The sequence below is a fragment of the Pterocles gutturalis genome, unplaced genomic scaffold (assembly GCF_000699245.1).
Source record: "Pterocles gutturalis isolate BGI_N339 unplaced genomic scaffold, ASM69924v1 scaffold19721, whole genome shotgun sequence".
NCBI lineage: Eukaryota > Metazoa > Chordata > Aves > Pterocliformes > Pteroclidae > Pterocles > Pterocles gutturalis.
The window spans coordinates 5,957-30,710 of NW_010098349.1; the positions used below are offsets into that span (position 1 = coordinate 5,957).

The 24,754-nt window shown below is 38.5% G+C and overlaps 1 protein-coding gene across 1 annotated transcript; it reads right to left on the minus strand.

The window, feature by feature from the left end:
- Positions 1 to 13,760: 13,760 nt before the first annotated feature.
- Positions 13,761 to 21,530, minus strand: LOC104460216 (gamma-aminobutyric acid receptor subunit gamma-3-like). The gene is made up of 3 exons (XM_010072704.1): positions 21,422 to 21,530; positions 18,246 to 18,442; positions 13,761 to 14,039 (listed from the first exon to the last, which is right to left on the minus strand). The coding sequence occupies exons 1-3, from the start codon at positions 21,528 to 21,530 to the stop codon at positions 13,761 to 13,763; spliced, it is 585 nt and encodes a 194-aa protein (XP_010071006.1).
- Between the last annotated feature and the right edge of the window lie 3,224 nt (positions 21,531 to 24,754).

A 24,754-nucleotide genomic window follows, 5' to 3' on the forward strand; every position in this document is an offset into this window, starting at 1 on the left:
GCATAGCCATACACGAGGTTCAGCGTAAAACGTAAAATGATTGATGATGGACCTCCAGAATGATAGTAGAAAAATGACAGAAACTTTCGAGGTGTTCCCCTGAGGTCTGATGCGTACTTAGGTGTGCTGTATAACCTGCAGCACCTCACCTGGCTTGAGTGTTCCGTGGAAGAGATTGCAAGTCCAGTAGCAGTAACTTTAAAAGCACAAGGCTGTGCATTTTCTCCAGAATATAATTATTTCCCGTTCCACATCATCCTATTTTCCTACTTATTATTGTCTTTTGATCCTCATCCTGTTTAGAAAGGCTTGAGATAATTTAGAACCTAACTGGAAAGTGAGTTGGGACACTTGGTTGCTGTGTTATAGAGAAATGACCACGACTTTTCAAGACCACTGTGCTATATACTTCTGTATATAGGTAACTTTGGGTATGAAACTGCTACATGTTGTGGTGAAATCTAGAAATATTTCAGCTGATTTTCTTCAGATGACTTGAATTGGAGAAATAGTGCAAGCCCTTTAGCCCAGAGGTCCCTGCATAGTGAGTGATCTCATGCCCAGCTCCATCCTACCAGAGCAAAAAGGCTGCTTGTGCTTGTGCTAATGCAAGCAGCCTGTGCTGTGATACTGCAGGTGCACAATGTGCACAATATAATATAGTAGGTACTGTACACATATTTGTGTTGGTATTTTCCTTCAGTCCTAGAAAGAACAGGAAAATCCCCACATCCAGCTATTCCTCGTAACTGTACTATTACTTACACTTCTTTCTTATGCTATTATTGTTCTGTGTTAGTCAGTGCAGCATCCCTGTTTCTGCTAAGAGATTATGTGGGTGGGATTCACCTTCCATAATTTTAGATGTTTATGGCTGGGCTAGACTCCCTTTAGACTCCTTTTATAGATGCTGAAAAATAAATGAACTCTTTAAGAGTATGGTTTATATGACTCCAATTTCAGATGCCTAATTTAAGATAAGATTGTGCTCCAGAAGTGTCTGTACCTCTCCAACAACTGTAAAAAGAATTTAGATTACTAACTCCAGTGTCAGGGTATACAATATTTATACCTATATTTGGTCAGATGAACTTTCCTTTGTCTATATTGCTGTCTTGTGGGTTGGTTTTTTTTGTGGTTTTTTTTTTTTCCATTGAGATTTGATTTCACTGACTCTTGCAATATAGAAATAGGGAAATTTTTTTGCCTGATAGCCACCTGCAGTAAAAGTAACTTGAGCAACATATTGCTTGGAAGGGTCTTTTGCTTTCCTGTTCTCATGGATCTACTCTCACATGATGGAAAGTGTTGTGGGGTTTCAGTTTTTGATGGGTGAGGGCTGAAGTGGTAATGATACCTGTGGGCCCATAGAATAGCTAGCAAAGCCTGTGGATTTGCAGATTACATCCCAGGATTGTTGAAGTCTTGGATATTCAACACTTCCAAACCTGAAGGTCCCCCTTTTCTGTCTAGGATGCATTGCTCTCTATCACCTGGCACTCAGGGTAGTGGGAGAACTGCACTCCCAGTTGCCTACATAGAGCTGTAGCAGGCAGCTCTCTCCTGTTCTGCATGCTGAAGTGAAAAGGTTTATAGCACTTTGTAGATCACCCAAGTACCTGCTGCCTACAGCTTAAGCTCCTCCTGGCTTTCCAATTCCAGGAGTATTGTCTGTGTACTGGAATCCACTCTGTGATTCTAAGCTGCATTTCAGTAGCTTACACAGATGCAATGTAGATGAGCTCATGCTGTGAATTCGACTCTCCTTGGGTTATATTCTGCACCAGCTTATTTGTGCAGATGCCACCCTTCACTGCCTCATCTGAGACTCAGTGCCACGTGATGAGGACATTGAATAGTCATACTGCCAAAAGCACTCCGCGCTGATATGTCCAATACCTCTTCCCTGAAATGAACTGTGTACGCCACCCCCTTCCTAGAATCAGCTGCATAGCAGGTGCTACTGTGATTTGATTTGTACAAAGCTGTTTGTCTGTTTCAATAGTTTTCTCCATAGTTGTATGAAATTAAGACTTGTACTGGAAAGATTTTCATACCTTCATCAGTTTCAATTTAAGTTTGTTCCACAGGTGCAGAACTAATGAATTCAATGCTTCTATTAAGCAAATGAGTGTAGGCACATAACACAGATACGGTAGCAACCTTTGAGCCAAAGATACTAGTTAGAAGTGTGCTCGCTAACTCAGCCCCTTAATCTTCCCCTAAGCTTTCTGAGTTCACCTATCCATACAGTCTCCACTTGTGGATTGTTGACATTGTATGTGGCCAAAGGGGAGGAAATTAACAAGAACCTTATAGAGAACCCATTTTTTCACCCGTTTGGATATAACCGTACACTGTACATTAGTTGCAAAGCAGAAGCAGATAAAGGTTATTTTATTTGTATATGTAATGCATAAAAAGAGGTTAAAATATATCTCTGTTGTCCATCAGTTGCTGAAATTACTGCAGTTCTGCCTTTGGAAGATCTTGTACACAAGGCATTACAGTAAGGGCTAGAAATGTCATTATTTGTTTAGGGGTTTTGTTTGTTCTTTGTTTGTTTGTTTTTCATACATTGAAGTATTTTCCTACAGATACAGACACAGCTGAACCACACTGTAGATCCTCTGCAAAAGTGAACCTATTACTCAATCACACATTTAAATGTTCAAAGTGAATATTTTTGCCTATTACAGCCTGGATTTGTGTAGAAATATAGCATGTAGGTTACCTGCTAAAAGCAGCTAGGGATATTCCTTCATGCAACGTAATATGTAAATAGTATAATTTACTAATTTGCAAAGGGAAAATAAGATTGGTATAGTATCAGATGCTTCTTGTAAGAAGTTGCATTTTAAACACATTCATTTTATTTGACAAAACTGGGGCAACAATATACATTAAAAAATTCATTTATATAGGTGACATGTTCAAACTGGGACCTTGCATAGTCATAAAAAAATACATTTCTCCAGATGGCATTGAGAGGTCTCACTACAAAAGCATAATGTGATTCCTGACATGGCTTATGTGCCATATAAAAATAAGAGTTGTTCAGAGAATGAACAATACTGACTGGTTACCAGCTGGTCTTTTCATCTAGCATGGACTCTAGAAAGTAGGGGAGTTGCATTTAACTTTTGTAGTTGTCATTGTTTTGAATGGAGAGTTCTATCAAAAAATGTTGGTCAAAGAATTTGAGTTGACATGAATCAAGTTTTTTCTGGTAGAAGATGCATTAGTATCCTTAAAACAACAGCATTTCATAGTCAAAAATATTTGAAACAGAATGTCTCAAGGTTTGGGAGAGGTAAGGCTTTGACTAAGTATGAGCTTTGCCCAGTTTCTGCTGGGTTCTGTAGTGCCCTGACCAACAGTTAAATGTATTCAAATCTAATATTTTGTCATAAATTCTAATATTTCATTAACGTATTAAAGGTTGCTTTCACTGAGGATGCCTGATGGATGAACTATCACAGCCTTCACTTCTGTGTGTCAGGGTCTGCTCCTTCATGTATTTCAGGTGACCATCACACTAAGCTCTAAAGGATTCAGTGCTGTTTTTCCTCCTGAACTGTGGTACCGGGGCTGGCACAGGCTGCAGTGCCCTCACTGCTGCGAAGACACTCTAGCAGCAATGTTCTGCCGTATATGACTCAAGCAGTGCTGTTTAGTCATGGAGGAGAAAAAAATGGGTGTTAGAGATGAAAAAACATATAGGGTAGCAAGGACTCCCTCTTTTACCTCAGAAGGGCAAGAGTTTGCTTTTTTCTTGATTTGCCTTGTTGTAGTCCTGTGGCCCTTTGACTCCCGTCTGACAACTATAAGACCCCAGAAAACTTAGCTGCACCTTAACAAAGGGTACTTTTTCAGCTCTATTATGATCCATTATGCTGTTAGACTAAGACTTTATGTTGGAAAATAATCCAACCTCTGACAAGCTAGAAGCTGAAGCCGCTGTAGTATGTAAAAATGTATGTCTATGATGTGCCTTGGTTGCACAAAACTAGAGATGGGCTAATTAAAGTCCCAGTGGCCCAGACTTTGCTTACAGGAAAAAATCTTTCTTTTAAGGCCAATTCTGTGTCACTCTAGAGGAACATATAATAAATTATAATAAAAAGCAAACATGCAAATTAATAAATAAAAACCCCACAGGAACACGTTGTAGTATGTTCAACTTCAGCATATATCAATTATTTTGCACTGCTAATGCAGATGCCTTTCATTTCTAAGCCAACTTTTAAAATGTGAGGTTTTTTTACTATGGCTATTACCTGACAGTGGCCTTCTAATATCGGACAGTAGGAACACATCTATTATGTTTATTCCTTACTTTCTGGATAGCTCCTTGATGTTTAGCTTTGCTCATTTTCCATTTCACAGACTGAGTTTACTTTAACTGAAATTGCCAAGCAGTAATTCAGTTTTTAAGTAGATTTGTGGTGGTGAGACAAAGGGTAACGTAAAAAGGCAGAACTTATTGGCACAATTCATCATTATACTTTATTGCACACTCAAGCCTACTGGGCAGGAAATGTTATTAAATTGGAAGATGTATCAGAGCCTTCTGAATTTGGCAGGATGAGAACCTTAAATCTCTGGGAGGGCTGATGTGCTCAAGTCATGTTTGGTCCATGTGAATGGTTGCAAGAATATAGGTGGTATTCCAGGTTAAGCTCTGCAAGGGAGAACAGCTGGTGTTGTGTTCGCACTGTGACAATGGTATGCGTTATGGACTAATCTGTAGAAGACAAATAGTCATGGCAACAATTATGCCTACCTGTCATTCTGGGGAGTGAGGCATAGCCACATCTACTTGGTTACTGCATGCCAAACTGTTATAACAAGCATCAGCTGCTGTTAGCAAAGTCCAGAATCTATGTTTATTTTTGAGTAGGCTGGTCAGTACTGGGAACTAGTAGTATTGAAACACAAATGGAGGTAAAACATGTCAAACTGATAAGTGAAAACAGTGGAGTTCCTGAAGGGAAAAGAGACATTTCCTAGTGAAAGTTTAATGAAATACTATGGAAGAATTACATGCATTTTTTTTTTTGATTTTTCTTTTTTTTCTTTTTTTTTTGTGAAATAGAATGCATTTTGGAAAAAATACCTTAGTGGTAGGAACATACAGAAAGTATAGGGAAATCTGTGGGATCATGAAAAACCTGGAAAGTTTATGCATTATCTGTGGCCCAGCTGTCAGCTCCAGTGTCACCATGCACCGGGATACTGAAAAGGAACAGGGATTTCACAGTTGGAGTGGATCGAGACTGGCAATTCTGTGGTCATGAATGTACAGAGGTGGGAATTAGATTGCATTGAAAGAGGATAAACCAAGAGGACACTCTTACTTAACAATAAGTGGCTGCCAAAGAAATCACACTCGCGAAAATCAAGAATATAGTTTTACCAGTAAATTTCATTGTGTGAGCAGATCCAAAGAACTTTCAGTTTACTGAAAAAGTTGGGATTGGGAAAGTTTTGAAATAAAATTTGATTGCAATTTTTAAATTATGAAGTCTTTACAATCAAGCAGTTTATGCTAAAGACACAGCTTATTTCTTAATTTATCTTTGAATTTTTTAGGATATTCTTCCCAATTTATGTTAGCCACATGGATAAACCTCAGTCTCAAATCTTTTTGTTTACTGGCTGCTCATGCTATCTATTGAAAATATTTTTAAAGACTCTTCTGAAATTCCTTTCAAGAACACCCTGTCAGAAAGGTAACACACTACGCCTCTTCTCTTAGGCAGATTTTCAGATGTCTGTTTCCATTTTTTTAAGCTCTCAACTTTCATAAGAAAATAAGTCACCAATACTTGCATTTTCTGATAATGGGTATTTATTTGTATCCAGAAATACAAATGTTGGGATCAAAATACGAATATAAATAGTGTTCTAGACGCACAACTCTACTCCTTAACACAAAATAAAGTGGAATGGATGTGGTCAATAAGGGAAAGTCATTGTCTGAGAACTCGGGGAGATGAAGCACACGGGTGTTTGACTTTTCTGGGTAGGTCAGTCTGGGGGATCACTAGGATGGCTATCTAACTTAGAATGACATACTGGTACTAGTGCTACCTGTATTATTCAAGGCACATTGGGCACATAATTGTACTTTCATTTCACTATGACATCACAAGCTGCACTGCTAACAAAGAAATCATACACCCCTAAGAAAAACTTAGTAAGGAAGGATAATTAGAAATCTAAAATTTTAATTGTGTTCTATAAGAAAGTTCAATTTGGCACATAGTTGGCAGTTTTTACGAGATTCCTAAAATTGTACTCACATAAAATTAAAAAAAATATCCATATGTTGTCATGTTGGGAAAAAATGTTTTGAGGAGTATACTGAGAGTTTAAAACAGGATTATATGAGGTGGTTGATGACTACCTGTGACAGCCACAAGCTGGACTCAGAGTCCCTCCAGCCTAGTGTTCCGACTTGTGATAGCCACATGTTGGCCCATGATTTATAGTCAGTATTGCACATGAGCATGGATGACAATAAAGTCACAGGACTCCTTAATGGCTACAAAAGAGAGTAGGGAGAACTGATACTGTAATCTCTCTGCACAAGATTTCCCACTGCTGTTCAGTGGAGCATTGTTTTGTGAAAGATTATTCTGAATTTTTGTTTCCTTCGGAGCACTCTGTCTGGCAGTGACACACTTCCCCCGTCTGCCTGTGAAATACCATCAGATGCAATTATTTTACCAGCTTTCCATATGTTCAACAGCAGCTCACATTCTAAGGATCCCATGTGGTCTGTCAGTATGGAATGGACTCTGTAGCATGCTCTGTTCCACATTCATTTGTCAGCAGTTTTTTTTTTTAATATGTCATCAACATTGATCTCTTTGTCCATTTTCTATTAGAATTCAGAAATTTTGGTATTCACCTGTTTTAGGCCTCACTTCAACTACAAATCTCACTTTAAGTACTTAAGTTACAAATCTGCTCTCCACATGCTTTGAAGCCAGTCAGCGCGTAGTCAGCCCCACCAGAACATGATCCAAAGCTCTTCCTGTTTGCTGGTAAGAATATTTTAACTTAAAACCCATCTTCTGATCAATGATCTTGATAGATGAAGAAGTTTTTGACTCAGACCTAGAGGCCTTCCCTTTAAAACTTGTAATCACAAAACCCATCTTCTGATCAATGATCTTGATCGATCACAGCCTCAATAACAAGTAGTCGCCAGCTTCGCTGTGGATGTTTCATTCTTTGTATTTGTAATATACTGTGCCAATACAGCTTAATCTCTCCCAAGCACGACTATAGGCTGCAAGGAGGTAAAGAGACATTAGGAGAGTATTAAGCACTGCATTAAGCATTAAAGGGAGCACCCAGGTTCCTGTATAAGAAGCTCTGCCCGCTGGTTTAGCCCTCCAAGTAAAGCTGAGTGATGTGAGTGCTTCCACAATGCCAAAGAGGCTGTTGTAGCTCCTCTGGCTAGTGGTGTTCATTATCTAGATAAAAGAATACCTGGCTTTACCAGTGCCTGATTTGCCTGGTTCAGTCCTTGAGAAAACCTACCCCCAGACATATGAATAAACATAACCACATCTTCTGCTGTTTTACTTTGTCCCTCCTAAATAGCAAATGATTAAAAGATCAAAATGCATGTTTTGATAGAAAGTAGAGAATTCTCAGGTGTCCAACTCTGAGGCACTGAACTTCATGATGAATTGTATTGTCTAATTTCACATATATTCTAGGAAAACCCTTGAGGACTCTAGATGCACACAGACACCGACTTAAGGACCCACAACAAAAGAGAAAAATAAAAGAAAGGAAAGTTTGTAGAAAGGAATACAATATCACAGATCTTGGATATCTCGCTTGAGGAATATCATCAGACACTAACCAAGTGTTTGAAGTCAGTCACAATCCAAAGTTATTTAAAGAAAAAGCTGCTAGGTTCTAATAATTGGATTATTAGAACAATATTTATCCTTAATTCAGGAATTAGTCCTAGACAGGCTTATAGGGTAGCATATCTCTTTGAGTTATCCACCATAGTTACAGTGTACAAAAAATTATTGTTTGACTTATCAAGCAATGCGGTTCAAGTGGAGATTTTTTTTTTCTCTTGAAACATGAATTCACTTTATATCTAAAAATAGTTTTGTTCTTAGTGTCTAAAGTAGTGGACTAAAGGATGAGGAAAGTACATTCTCTGTTTTCCAGATAAACCATGGATTTCAGAGGAAAAGGCAAAACCATTAAGGCTGCTGAGTCTTGAAGGAAGGCCTTCATTTCTCGCATATATACTAGAACTCTTCAAGAAGAGAATGTGGTGAACAACAAGAAGCTTGTAGGCATATAAATATAGTACAAGACTAATGACACTATGCATTTTTTTCAGTATGTAAGTTTCAATATAAGTTTTCAGTGTGTAAGTGTAAGTTGAGCTGCTTTTGTGTTTGCCAGTTGTATAGGTGAAAGGAGGGAGGGAGGATCTAAAATCATAGAATCATAGAATCATACAATATCAGGTTGTAAGGAGCGTCAAGGATTATCTGGTCCAACCTTTCTCAGCAAAAACACGGTCTAGACAAGAAGGCCCAGCCCCCTCTCCAGCTGAATCTTAGAAGTATCCAATGTTGGGGAATATACCACTTCTCTGTGGAGATTATTCCAACGGTGGATCATTCTGTTTGTGAAAAATTTTCCTCTTGTGTCCAATCAGAATCTTCCCAGGAGTAAAATGAACTCAGGAAAAAAAAATAACATTCAAAACTGAAACAGCTCTAAAGGAGAACGAGCCTCATCTTTCAGCTGGGGAAACGCATTGCTAATGCATAGGTTTGTTTTTACCTATTTTAAACAGTCTTATGGGAAGTGACCTGGATGAGGTAAACATCAGTCTTGAGTTTATGTTCTGCATCTCTTGGTGGAATGAAGTTGCTGAGTGAAGAAGGAAGGATTCTGCTAAACTGCTGAAATCCCACTGCAGTTTTCTTGCTACTTAGGAATTAAGAAACCTACAGACTGCTTAAAAAGTAAAGAAAAATCAGACAAAGGGTCAATGTGTAGGTTGAAGACATCTAGAATATTCGTTACACACTGTGGTGCTCAGGAAGAACTCCAGCAAGGTCATTGTCCCTCTTTCTAAATCTCAAGCCAGGAATAGTATATCCTTCAATATCAAGAAATGCTAAAGGCACTAATATAAGAGGCACAAAGATTTCACTGTAAGCAAGAAGAATATACTTGGAAAAAATAATCTAATTGTGTAGGCAGCTAAGATTATGCGATATGACTTGCCTTTTCTTGGTGCTTTATGGAAACCCAGAAAGAGCAGCCAGTGGGAGAAGTACAGCCTGATATGGACAGCCTTTACAAGTTGCAGTGGGTGCTTTGTGTTACAGTTTAGAAGGTAACACCAGCCCTCTAGATTGTGATGCTGATGAAATTTGGCTTAAAATATTGAGTCTCCCTTCCCACAAATCAGCAGTACAGCAAGTATGGCCTTTCCAGAGCTGTCTTGCACCTGGTTGCTTGGAGCATTGATAGGACAGAGTAATTTTCTAGATGTATGGTGAAATTTGGTGTAAAAAGGAGGTAAGCATGATTCCCTTCATGAAATGACCAAGTAGTGTGAGTTATAATACATTCATGCAGCAACATGATGTGCTAGACTGAGACACATTAGGACTGCAAAAGCATTTGAGATAGTTATCTATCTCTTTGGCAGGATGCCTCCAGTTCCAGATATATCATTTCCTATCAACTAAAGGCTCATATGTCACTGCTGTTCCAGCTGATGAATGTGCAAACCACCAGGTGGATGATTTGGAATTAGTTGTAGGTAGTTGGTGGGCAGAATTAAATAAGAGGAGTGGAACAGATAAGAACTGCACAGCAATAAAAAGTAATTTCTTCCTCCCCTTTTAGGTTCACTACTCATTGCTGTCTCTGTGAAGACAGTTCTGGCTTTTATTATTCTTCCTGCTGTAATTTTTATCATTTTTATTGACATGTACAATATACCAATATACAGTTGAGAGTTGATGAACGAGAAAATGAGCATCTGAAAGAGAAGAAAGGTTATCAAAGTGCCTGAGGTGTTTTAATCTACAGCTGTATTTCTTGATTAGAAAGTTACATTAAAAATGTGTGGCATGTTGCATACTTCAATTCCACATTACTGCTGGACACGGTGACAACATAAACTGGCTGTAAGTTTTTATACACTTAATCTTGGAAGAATGGCTGGGGAAAGAAGGAGCTGTCTGTATGTTAGGCATCAGGGACAGAAGAAATGAGAAGACTGAATTAAGCAGGCCAATATTTTTATACATTCTTAATTGCCTTGAAAATGCTGCCCTCAGTGCAGGACAACAGTGTCCATCAACTCTTTATTGAAGGGGGAGAATAAGAGGTCTGACTTTAGATCCTCCTGGGAAAAGTTAGCTATCTAAACAAATCCTCTCAATCTTCGCTGTAACTTCAATAAGGAAGGAAACTAATATAAAGATACTTAATTTTGTGTTTTTTCATACATATCCAAATTTATTAATTTCACTAATCGTTTGTTTTTGCCTTCCTCCATTCCCTTCCCTTCCTTGGAAAGGTAAAAAGAAGCACTAAATAACAAAAAAAAATAGTTGAAGAAATGCAAGTTTTGAATATGAAGTTATCTGATAAGAAAATGTTCTGAAATTCCAAAAGGTTGTTCTTACATTTCTCATGGGAGAGTGCACAGAAGTGTTAATTTTTTTTTCAATATGCAAAAGAAGCAAAAGAATATCTGGAAGTTAATGAAGATATTCTTTCTACTAGAGAAGGATATGGCACATAGATATATGCAGACCACGTTATCTAGGTGTCTAGAATAATTGCATTTTGAATGATGCAGAGCCTAGAAAGCTTATCTTCCCTGGTGTTTCTGGTTTTTCAGTGTCTGTCAAAGCACAGAGCAGTGAAGCAGAGAGAGTAAACCTAGCAACTAAGAATAAGCAGAGGAATGCATTCTGGAACCTGCCAGCCTGTGGCCGTTCACCTTGCAGATAAATCAATTTTTTCGCACATAAACCCAGAGTAGAATATATTAGAGAGTAGAATATGTCATCTGCTCTCAGTATAAGAGCTGAAGCCAGTAGTGTCTGCAGCTTCTTTCTTGGTTAGGACTGTGGAAAAAGGTGGAATTATATGCTTCCAACTTCTGTTTATGAAAGCACTCAGAAAACAGAGGCAATATGAATGGACTTAGCAGAATTAGCCTTTCAAGGAAGGATCTCATGGGACTGTGTGCTTTTAGCAGGAATTGGTAGACATGAGCAGAAATGTAAGAAAAATATATGCTCTTCATCTAAAACGGGAATGTTCCATTTCCACGCTCACTCCCAGGACATTCACTCAAGTGTGCAGTTGCTAAATAAACCTCTCTATACCTTTTCAAGATCTAATGGTGGAAGGCACCTTCTTCTGCCTCATCTGTTTCAACACTCCTACCAAAGTCAATTAATTGTGCAGAGGTTTTGCAAGATCAGGCCCCTATAGGATAACCGTTTCCATTCTTTTGTTTGGGCTTCAAATATTTTTAGTATTCTTGCAAAATGCGGCTGAAGGTGGCTGTTAGACTAATTTATAATTAGAGACCAGGATATTCAACTTCATTTCAATCACCTTCTTGTACTGCTGAAAATATAATTTTCACCCTTAAATAAAATGCATACTTCCAAGTACAGGACACAGAGGTTTACATAGTAATAGACTTCACAGAGTAACTCGCTGCTGAGAGTAAGCAAAAACTTCAACATGTATTTTGAAATCAGAAGGTCATCATTGGTTTAGAAGACATCAGATTGGGCAGATGTATCTAAAAATAAGGTTTTGATCTTGCCTCAAAATACTCCTTCTCTGTGGTTCTAATTTGGATTTGGTCAGTCCTTAGAGAAAGTGATTCCTGTCCCCCACCTAAACCCAGCTCTGTCTCTGATATTTTAGACAAGCAAAAAACTGAAGTATTTTGAATAACTACAGTTAACTTTTGTGTTAGTAATTGTTTTCAATTAAAAACCCACTGGAAGCACAGAGAAACAGCAATGACAGACAGCGATGTTTCCAATAACATGACAGCATTTCCGTTTCTTTAGAATTATCATTGTATTATTTTTTTCCTGTTTGCAGGGTTCTCCTTCTGAGGAGAAAAGGAACTGCTCTTCAATCACATCTACTATTCATTTTTTGCCAAATACTGTGTGGAAAAGACACATTTTTTTTAGCTAATAAATAAAATTATCAGGTCCTCCAGAAGAGAAAAAAAATATTTTTTTTTTAGTCACGTTTTAACTTTAATAATTTTTAACCATTTGTTATCCAAAGGGTAGAGAAAAAACATTGCTATTTAGTTTTTAATCTGTTTGGTTTGCTTAATACCAGTTATTGAGAAAGTTTGTAAAAGACATAATCTAGTTTAACACTGTAAAACTAGTTTTTGAAAAAAACAGGCAATTTAAGAATTTAATGGTCAAAAGCTTGAAAAATACAAAAGAGCTTTTTAGGGTAAAATGTAGTTGTCAGCTTAGGAAAAAAAAAATCAAAACAACTTGTTTCTACAAGCAACAACTATCCCATGTTCAATCCAAGTGTGACAACTGAGTTCCCATATGCACTATTCAAGTCAAAAGTGTTCAGTCTTCATCTCAGACCCAGTGAACAACTGCCATGAGTAAGGACTGCAATGTTTAACTTTATGGAAGGAACACAATGCATCCTTTGGCACACATTTTTCAATTTTGAGAAGAACTTTGAGGAAAAAATAAGAATGTATGAGAGCACTTTCTAGTAAACTGCAATCTGAAGAAAGTCACGTATTCCTAGTGCTATTCATATACTGATTTTTACTCATGGCCTATCAACTACAAATCTGTTACAAGGACACAAACAAGCAGGAATCTTGTCCTGCTTCAGGTAGAGGACTTCAGAAATCAATGACCATCCTGTGTTTAACCAGTCATAAAAAAGACAGTTAAATGATTGAAAAACTGTAGAAGTTATGCCTACAGCTGCCTCAGAGATAGGCAAGTCTTTTATTTATATCAAAATATTGGCTTTCTTATAACTCTGCCTTTTTACCTTAAGTTAAAACCAATATGTGTAGGCAAGTGTTTAATTATATGAATCCCAGAACTTTGCAGAAAGCTACTTCCATGTTTTGATCCCGCCAGAGCCATTTCTTATTGTCTTTTCATGGTTTCTGTAAAGCAAGCAGTCCACCAATTAAATACTTCCCAAAACCTATGGGAGGTAGCTCAAGCACGTTTAAATACAAATGAGTAGTTTTGCTGGCTTTGGCTTATTTGCCAGTGCCAGTGTATGTTGCTCTGAGCCTCAGGGATATGGCAGCATTTTGAAGAAAGTATGGGAATGAAGAACAAAAATGACTTATTTAACCTTTGCCTGAATTGTGTATAGCTTCTATGCCAAGGGAGAATAGTAAAGATTCTAATATACAATAATTATTCATAAACATTGCTTACACTACAAATTCAGATGAATTTTGTACGAATCCTTTCCTTAAAATTAACAGCAGTAAGGAGAGAATTCTTCCACATTTTTCTTTTCCAGGCAATTACATATTAAAGTTCTTCATCAGGCTCTGTGATGGTGAAGGTTAATGTGGCCTTTATAATTTGATATGAAACTGACCGTGTCCTTCACTTCTTCTGCACTTTCACCATCCCTCCACAGTGTGAAAACACAGTAGTCTTCACCATTACAGGCAACATTTAAAGATAGAGGTATCCAACCCAGTAAACCAGGTTAAACAGCAGGAAGGATGTAGGAAAAAAGACCCTAGAGTAAGAGTCCAGTTCTAAGATGTCTATGTGAATCCGTCCTCTCCTCCATGAGCCTGATTTACACTCTTCATAACAACAGAAAAAACTCTGGCAGTCTTTCCCATCCAGACATTCATAGACGCACGCATCTTCAAATTCTTGCCAATACATGGCATTGTTCAATGTGATGACTGTAGTTGGTGGTCTCATATCTAGTACAGAATAATTCTGAGAAGAGAAGAAGAAACCAACAGGTTGATAAACTTCCATGTATTATCCAGATCACAATTACTAATCATGGGAAAAAATCACAGGAGCTGAGAATAAGAGGGTGATACTACAGGAATTCCAGATCTAGGGATCAACTTTCTTTCCCTCAAAAAATGCCTTTTCAGTTGAATTTCCATAGAGAGATTGTGAAGAGGCAAGTGAAATAATTCTAGGTGCATTTTCTACTTGGGTAACTCAAGCATATATTTCCTAGTAATGATTTTTTTCACGCTTCGGAGTTCACTTGTCTGTCAGAATATTATTTGCAAGTTCCTTTAAATACTTGCAGCTACCACATTTAAGAATGGATTCTGAAAAATAAGGAAGATGTCCTTCCTCCTGGTTTAATTACAGAATGATCTCCACTTAGTATACCTGCATTCACTGCCTGTTAACTTTACCATAATTTAAAAAACCAGATATGGTCAGCAACAGATACTGACGATTTCAGTACAGGATTTCAAAATGCCATCCCTAGGCATGTCCCCTTAGTGCTTATCACATGCTCAGAAATGGGGGACTTTGGTGTCATGCATCCTTACAGTACCACTCGATCCTACACACCTCTCCTTCAACGTGCTCCTTATTTACACTTTGGCAGGTTTTTTGGTCACACCATTGCCTTTTCATGAAAGGTGCTTTTTGATGATAGTCTCCTCTCTCATCAAGTCACTTGCTCCATCCTCACAAATGTCACCTCCTCCACTGGCATCACTAGCAGAGGTCCCATCAGCTTCACTGCCTGTCTGCACCAGCCTGACAAAGCAGACTTCCAGTCCTGTCAGTATGGTTTTCTTCACCTCAGGGGCCCCTCCTCTCTCTGTGTTCCACTCAGCATTGACTTGCCTGCACGCTGGGTATGTACTAACAAGCTAGCCATGCCTCTCCAGTATGCCTCTTGCATTCTGGAAGGTTGCTCTGGGGCCCTGCTTCCACACTTGCTGTACAAAATATGCAACATTTCCTGTTGAAGGTGTTGGGGTGTATCTAAAAACTTTCACTCTGTATGTGAAACAGATCAGTGATATGACTGAGGTGCCTCAGGGGAAATTTTCCTTTTTCTATTGACTTTGTTTTCTTTCCACAAATCCTTTGGTTTGACACAATGTAATATTACCCATCTCACTAAAAATGCCAGTCCCTGAGCTAAGAACTTGATGTGGTATCCCTCTGCTTAGATGCTGGCATCTCCAACATAGATAACTACATCTGAACAACTTCTCTATGGTACCCAGCCAATAACTTGTACGACACAACTCATCTCATCATAAGTAGATGGCTAAAATCTCTCAGGTGCATTGTGCTGTGGACCGTAAACAGATTCCAGTTCAGAAGCAGATTACTGCAAATCTATCTGTTGTGAGTGACTTTGTCTCTGAGATTAGATGACACAAGTTATGGCCTCATGGTCTTCTCTCTCATTTGTAAAGTTCCAAGTGGCTGGTATCAGAGCTTTACAATGTGCTGCCACATGGAAAAGGTCTAAGATTATTATACAAGCAATCTTTTTTTGTCTGTAGCATTTTGTAGAGAAAAAAGCTATGACTAAAGCATACATGGAATTCTACTATACCACTGTGTCATGTACTGTTCATCTCTTGCAGGCCTTTATGAAAAGCTCCTACTCAAGGACTGAAATTTTCTATGACTAGCTACAATATTTATGTTACAAAGAAAAAGGGCTAATTTAGATCCCTCCAGACAATTTTGGTAAGTGAAAAGAAATAATTGCCCTGGTTCTGCAAAAGAAACATTCTCATCTGTCAACAGCCTGGATTTTTTCATTATTGTTTTGTTATATTAGCTATCTATCTGCTCAGGACAGAAGATACAATAAATGTCCTGATAGTACAGAAAGATTAATCTGATTGCTTTAATCAGAGGGAGAGGTCCTGAAGTGACTAGATACCAGGTGAAGGTGGATGGTACCCACTGTGTCCTGTCTGTCCTGCTGAGCTGAGGTTGGGAGGAGAGGGCTGCAGGCACAGTGGGCCCCAACCCAGCACCACCTGAGAGCTCTGCCAAGACAAGGCATTTCTGAGGTGCCTTGGAAAAGGCAGTTCAGATGCAGTGTTGAACATGCTTAATAAAACTATTTCAGACAAGGTATAAGTGTGTTCTCTGGGAGTAAAAACAAGGGGTGTAAAAAACTTGAAAAGGCTGCAGATACTTTCCAAGATCAGGCTTAGTAGATCTATACAAATTATAAATTAATTATTTTCTATGAAACACAGTTAAAGCTCCATAAAAGTTTGGTATAACTTGTGCTTATTACTTTTTTTATAAAATGTAATGAGAAATTGCAGTATTATATAAAGCAGATACACAAAATTTCTGAGGTAAATATGACACACAATATCCTACACTTGACCCTTCTCCCTCCCAAATCATTTGGTAAGTTCTTATAGAAAGAGACAGCTATGTTCCTCTGCCACAGCCAAAAACAAACTGACCTTTTACAAAAAAGCAAAACAATATTTATAGGGAAGTCAGAGTAAAGCACAACATGGCATTACAGCTTTTTCGGGAATTATTGCAAGGAAATGTCAACCATACATTCACGACTTCATTGCTCTCACTGAATAAAATAGTTTACTTACCATCACATGGCCAAAACTTACATCAGGTAGCTTAAATAAAGTAAACAAAATAATTATTCAGAAGAAAACATACTTATTGCTTCATATGCATCTAATGTTTGATAGCATTACTTAAACCAAGGCTTTAAATGCATTTGTCCACAAAACACTTCATGCTGAGTATTCTATGTATTCAGCATAATCTGTACACTTGCATGAAAACTCAGCAGAATGCATACCTAGTTTCCATCCACTTAAAATCTTCATTTAACCCATTACGTTTATTTATTTAGCAAACAATATCTAAGTGAGCATTTATTCTTGTGTTAATTTAAATCTCATCAGTGTTGCATGTGTTCCCTTATCATCATCCACATGTCTGGAAATACATCCTACTCACAAAGATACTCATGACTTTTTCGTTCAGTCTTTCTCCAGTATGGCAATTTTAGTTTGATCATCAGCAAGTTCATTTTAATTGTCTCATACTCTTTCGGTAATACTCTTTTGCCTTTTGTGTGCAATGCATTTTTACAAGAAGCTATTAGAGATTTAATGGAGTTTTGATTGACTAAGCCTGTGGCTTTCTAGGCTTTCTCTAATTCCATATTCATTTCAGCTTTTCCTTCATTAGTTCTTCATTCAAGTCATTTTCTATAGCTCTTAATTCAATCCTTTTTTACCTCATGACCTATTAGTCCCCAAATGTAGTCTTCTCTCTCTTCAATTTCCTCCTTCAATTTTTTTCCTATTTGGCATTGTATTTCTGGTTTCAATTGTCCTTATTTCCCCTATTACGCAAAATGGTATTCAACATCTCCAGCTACCGATCTCAAACACATAAGATTTTCCACTGATCTTGAGTGGAAAACCCATGTCCCTTTCCCTCCGGTTACACTGAGATTTTTCTTTTGCAATAGTATCCCCCGTCATTCTTGTACTCAATTATGAAGTATACCAGGCAATTCTTCCTACATGATTGTTTTAATTGATTCTAAGTAAACATCTTTTGTGTGTGTCCGGGTGTTACTCCTGGAATTGTCCTCTTGGCCAAAAATGCATCAATGTATAAAACCTTTGCAAGTAACTTCCTCTGTTTTTGTACTTAGGAACAAGTCCCTTTGTGCACAGGGCTGAAAACAAGTGCTGGTTCCCAGTGGAGAAATTGAAATCCCATTTGCAAAGTTCATAAATATTTCTAGACCTGTTAAGCTATGAAATAGCAGTTGCATGTGAATAGATAGATCTGCATACATTTGTATAACAAGCTATGCAGCCTGTTTCAGTGGGAGCCCTTTAGGATTACCAGCACAGTAAGTGGAGGACAAAAGACGTAGGCAGGGTTGCTGCCTCATGGTTGCCAGTCTGCTTCTGTTAGGAACAGACCTCACTCAACAGGGACATAACTGCTTCTACTGTTACTGTGGGTAATGATTTTCCATCAGCTTTCAGAGCAGATGACACCACAAACTGGGGAGAGCTCAGAGGAGTGGAATGTCACAGGACTGCAGGCTCTCACTGAATGATTCTCTGCTCTCTGAGCCAGACACATGCTAGAAGACAAATTTAAATGCTCCCATCTTACCGACTTTTTCTTCTTAGTACAGTTTGGTTTCCTGCAACTTGAGTAGTAGTTGAGGGTTGCATACTCCATCAGAGCAGCAAAGACAAATAGAAAGCATACAGTCACAAACAAATCCATAGCGGTGACATAGGAGACACGGGGTAATGACTTTCTTGCAATAGTACTCAAAGTTGTCATGGTCAATACTGTGGTGATGCCTGCAGAGAGAAACTTGATTTAATTGTATGCAACATCATCTCTCCATGTTGCAGAAGAATCTTTGGAAACAAACACACAAAACAGAAATCCAAACTGTACCCAAATAATTCATTAATTTCATTTGATAGTATAAAAAAAAAATGAAAAATAACATCAGTAGAGCCAGTGGTATTTTGCAAACAAAGCTCTTTACATTAACCTTTGAAAAAGTGACATTCCAATGCCTTTCAATATGCTTGTTCTCATCTCTTCCTTTTTCCGGTCCCAGGTTGGAGATGGGGATGAGGGAGAAGGAGCGAATGAAGAAATTTTAAAGAAAAGTATAAAGCAGAAAAGATCCTAAACCCAGAACAATAACAAATAAGAAACCTAGAAAACAACGAAGGAAACATGGTCTTATTTCATAGCAGTACTGCTCTCATGAAAAATCCTGTGCTCAAAAAAGAAAAAAGGTGGTGGTGGGGGGGAGGGGTGGCGGGGAAGAAAAAAAAAATTGCTGCTAAGTTCTAACCGTGATTTTTGAAAATATATTTTCACACCGCTGCTTCCTTGGGAGTTCTTCTGAGTGAGAAAACAGAGTCTCATACAAACTTCAGATGTAACCTTAATGGAAATATCCTTTTAAATTCATACAAAGCATCACATCTGATATTGATTTAGTAATAATGAATATAATGGGAACTACTTAGTATGAAATATCCTGAAACAATAAAACCAGGCCTAGAATGAAATCTATGGGGTGTCAGTTATTTGGCTAATGGTTATTCATATAATTTTTCTTCATTCCTCAGGAACCGAAGTCTTTTTATTCCCACTTCGAACTGATGCTTTTAATCATTTGTTATGAACTGCAAGTCTTCTGAAAGAAAAAATAAAACTCCTTGATGGCTTGGGGAGGAAAATAAAACTCTCACTTAAATAAGTCTCATGAGAGAACCTACTCTAAAAACAACATAACCATAAGGTAATCTTTCTTTTTATAGTTGAAGTGATATTTTGCAGTGGTACACAGTGTTTGAAATGGCAGGGGATGACTGAAATTATGCCTTATAGTAAAATTACTTTACAGAAATGGCACTCTGGTGAGAAAGAAATATCTGTGGATTACTTTTGACTACTTTCTGTTTATGAAGAAATGCCCACCTCTGATTTGTAGCATTTGATAGAGACTACAGCAATTCACAAGAATAACGCTCCCCATTCAAACTGTCAGAAAGAGTCTGGAAGAGCCAGAAGGCAGATTATTGCCTGGGCTTCAACCTTCTTCTACAATGAATAATAACTAATTGTATTCCTTACATACTCATTACCCATAAAAAAAAAAAAAAAGCTCCTGAAAAAGCACAATCCAATCATCAAGATGAAAGCAATGCTGATAGGAAGTGGGAAATGTGGACTTTGTATGTATCTTGGACATCTAAAAGCTACTGGGAAACTGTTTCTGTTTCCTGTCTCCTACACCACCTGCCAATATAAGCACGTGGCTTCCACGATCCAGTAACCTCTCCAGAACCATCAACAACAGTTCTGTAGCTAGCTGATGCTTTGAAACAGCTTATGAGACAAACCCTGTGCTTAGCCATTCATTATAGTAGTTAACTGGAAAGATGTCCAACTGAAAAAGGTGTTGACTCACTAGCTTTGATTTGGCCCTTACTAACTGCAGGTTAATTAGTCTTTCTGCATGATCTTGATTTGGGCCTTGGGAGTTACTAACTTCAGAAGAACTGCATCCAGACTATGACATACTCTACAATATGAAATGAAGTTCTTTAACACTTTTTAATCTATATTTACATTTCTAACACAAATCTGTCCTTTTCAGACATGCATCAGCTCTCAGGTATACTACTACCTTGAAAATATTCCTCAAAACTTGTAGTCTTTTTCCAGCACAATATACAGTGTCTTTTTTTACAAGGACTCAAGGGAAAGGTTTGATTTCCCGCTCATCCTCAGATTACTCAGATCTCAGACTACCTTTTCTACTGAATGCTGTATTGGCAATATAATATTTTTCCTCTATTTTTACTGAAATGGAGGTACAACTTTGTATTATTTGTGACAAGAAGTACTGTGCAGGTAACAGTAATGATAAGCAGCTGCCAAAGTGACTATGGACAGAAAGGCAGAGAAGTGAAAGAAAAATTACCATTAGCCTCTGTACTTCAGTGTAGAAGTTCTCAACTCAGCTTGAGTCCTATATCCATGCCTTGAGCCTGAATGTGAAACGCCAGCCCAAATCATGCCTGAGACTGTGAAAACTTAGGTGAGAACTAAGCAAAACCAGCCGAATAAATCATGCTGCAAATGCCTCACTGATACTGTGAGGCATTGAAAGGAGTCTTATGGGGATACACACAGAGAGCAAAGAGAAAGAAGGTGCATCAGATCAGAGAGTTTTGTATTTCTATACATTTACAAGTCAGAATACACAGATATGAATAAAATGGAGCACCCATTATGTCCAAAGAGAATATCTAGGTTCCATACCTTTAGTTCATTTTATCCCTCATGCTAAGAAAATCCAGTTTGTTGAGTGGTTTCAAATGTAATAAAGCTTGGCAGATGAAATTGTTCAGTCTCTCACTTTGGGGAGGCCTGTGTGGTAAAGTGAGCTTTGCATGTGTTACTGAAATTCACAGTGCTCTCGGACTGTCTGTTTCAACAGAATTTTAATATCAGACAAGGACATCTTTGAAGTAACCTGGCTTCAGAATTTTCAGGTAGACAGGTGTAAGCGGGAGCTTACAAGTTTGTGTATAAATAGCGTTTTGTGGCATTTATATTCTCTGAGCAAATTCCATACCGAAGATGCTGTTTGATAAATCAAAAGGAACTGTCTGGGTGATCAAATGATGCAAGGATACATAATGCATGAGAACACTTTAACCTTTAGATCATTGGCCTAAACAGTTATTTAAAATTATTACTGTTTGAAAGCTCCTTACTAGACAACAGTCTGCAAAGTGAGGTACCATGGGCTTTAGTGCTAGGAACTCTTTGGTCAGTGAGGCTCATTGTTTCTTCTTTTCCTAAGGGTATGATGATCTGACACTGGGAGAAAGACGTACTGTTTTTACCCATGCTGTCACTTGTTAATAAACTTAATTTCTCCAACCTTTTGTTATGGCACCTGTTTTGACCCTCTGCTTTTTTTTCTAGTGAATCACCTTAAGATGGAATGACAAGGAGAGCAATGTTCATTTTGTATTAAATATCATCCGCATCTTCTTTTACATCAACACATTGCTGGCCTTGATACCCACTGTATTTTTTTAAACTGCAGTATGAAGTTACTCTGTAGGAACTGCCTAGTTCTATTACATATTATACCCATTGTATTGGGTCTGTGTGGCAAAAGCAGGAGGATGCTGTGATGAAAGCTTCAGTTTAACTTAATTCCCTTCATCTTCAAGGAAAACAATCTATTCTTTTCCAGATAACTTTTCTTTAGATGCTAGCTGGCTGCTCTTGACTGTGAACATTAGGAGAAAATAATTTTGATTACTAGAGACAAGCAGAGAAAGCAGAGAGCCTTTTTTTTTTTTTTTTTTTTTTTTTTTTCTGAATGGAGGGCAGAATAACCTAGGATCACAAAACACAGTTCTCATCCAACACTCAAATTCTATTTCCAGTTTCCCACTTATTCTTCAGGTGGCCTGGAGTGAGTTACGTTGCCACTCTGTGCCTCAGCCTCTCAAAGTGCATGTGAAATAGGAACTATCACACCAAGTTTTTAAAGTGCACTTTGATGCCTCTGGACAGTGCTGTTGAAAGCATACTTATGGTCCATTTTTCCCCTCAGAGCCAAATACCTCAATTGCATTTATTTTTTCCAGCACAAAAATAGCTTATTATTTAGTATTATTCAGAAAGGAGTAAAATCTATCCTTCACCTAACTGTGACTAGTTGCCAATAGCTTAGGAAATTACTCATTAACTTCAGAGAGTGAAATATTTCCCTGATATATAGCCCTTTACATTAATGCAATTATACTTGGAGCAGGTTTGGTGCACTGAGTTTACAGCTCATTTCAACTAATTAGCAGGACAATTTCAGTGGTTTGCCTCCAGCTGTATTAGTCACAATTTCACCATGTGCTGCTATCCAAATGTGTACATGTGCTGTTGCTCAGACATATTTATAAGTTGCATTATACAAGCAGACCTACAGTAAACTCGGAATATCTGACAATTGCATCCAAAGAGTCAACAGGCCATTGCCTATTTGGGAGCAACAGGACTCTGCACAAAAAGAGGTGACACGTATCTACTATTTTCTTGTCATTTTAATTTATTTATTTATAAAAAAGTTACATTTTAGCCCAGTAATTTAATTCTTCATCAGAGTTTTAAGAGTTAGTCATGAGAGCCATTGAATATAACCTTGGAACATCTCATTTTTACGTTCTTACTTCAAATTCATGACCTCAGTATATGAATACATTTTTTGTCTGAAGTTCCTGTTGGCTGAGGGGGTGAGGCAGGGAGAGTTACACTTGTGACTAGTGATCTTATCCTACTTCCATGCCTAATTAGGTTGAGGGACCTAGGGGTGCTGGTCAACAGAAGGCTGAACATGAGTCAGCAGTGTGCCCAGGTGGCCAACAGCGTCCTGGCCTGCATCAGAAATAGTGTGGCCAGCAGGACTAGGGAAGTGATGGTGCCCCTGTACTCGGCACTGGTGAGGCCACACCTTGAATCCTGTGTTCAGTTTTGGGCCCCCTCACCACAAGAAGGACATTGAGGTGCTGGAGCAGGTCCAGAGAAGGGCAACGAAGCTGGTGAAGGGTCGGGAGCACAGGTCTTATGAGCAGCGGCTGAGGGAGCTGGGGTTGTTTAGTCTAGAGAAGAGGAGGCTGAGAGGAGACCTTATCACTCTCTACAACTACCTGAAAGGAGGTTGTAGCGAGGTGGGTGCCGGCCTCTTCTCTAAAGTAACAAGTGATAGGACAAGAGGAAACGGCCCCAAGTTGCACCAGGGAAACTTGAGGCTAAATATTAGAAAAAAATTCTTCACTGAAAGAGTGATCAGGCATTGGAACAGGCTGCCCCGGGGAGTGGTGGGGGCACCATCCCTGGAGGTGTTTATGAAATGTGTAGATGTGGTTCTTAGGGACATGGTTTAGTGAGTCAGGTGGTGTGGGCTGACGGTTGGACTTGGTGATCCTTGAGGTCTTTTCCAACCTTAATGATCCTATGATTCTAATTAACTGGAAAACAGAGCTGTGTCGTGTGGGGAACCACCCTCGGGGACAGGGTATGAACACTGCTTACAGAAAATCAGTAATGCAAACTGTTAGATGCCTTTTTTCCCTTTTCTGTTATGCATTAAAAAGAATAACCCAAATGGAAGCTGTGTGACTGCCTGCATGCACACGGGGCTTCAGACCCCAATTTAAAAAGACAAGCATGGTCAATCTTTCCTTGTTTTCATTGAGTCCTTTCAAAGAAAGGACTTCAGCAGAGAAGTATGCTAAAGTTCTGTTGCTCAATTTTCTGGCCATCAGAAGCAAGCCTACACATCTGGGAACAGGTAGTTGTCCTCACCTTTGTATAGTCTTCATGCTGTCCTGGAGGTGGAGGGGATCACAGAATATATCTTAGAGTCCATCCTGTTGCTGGAGGCACAGTGTAGAGGCGCTTTGCCACTCACAAGAAGGGAGTGAGGGCTGAATATTTCTTTCTTGAAAAATAACCTCAGAAAAGTGGATCCACATGACGCCACATGACTTATAATGGTCAGAAGTGTTACACTTGCTAATTTTACAAACTCCTGGAGCAAACCCAGCAAGTTATAGTCTTGTGTTGACCCCACGCAAAATGGGTGATACAGAATTATCTGCAAAGTGTGAACCAGTGTTGGCTGCTTGGAATTGTCTTCTTACAGGTTCTCTCTGACTTTTCGTTCTACCAATCCTGTTCCATAGCTCCATGTCACTGAGCTGCTCTTGATTTGGAAGTACGTCTCTTGTTGGTCACTAAGAATTAAAGCTGATACCACCTCCCATTAGGAAGATGCCCAAGGACTGACAGCAGGAACGGCTGGCATATAGCTTCATTGTTTAAATACAGCTGTGGCTAGTGAGGGAGTTACACTTAGAGGATATTTTTGGTAAGGTATTTCTTCTATTATTCAGCTGAAAGTTACTAAGCTATTGAAGTGTTAGAAATTTTGGGAGGAAGAATGTTTGTAACCTGGGCCTTAGTGCACCCTGAATAGATTGACTGCTTGCTTTTTGCATGAGTGAAGCACTGAGAAAGTCTCATCAGACTTACGGACAAGTTCAAGAGACTTAGCAGCTAAA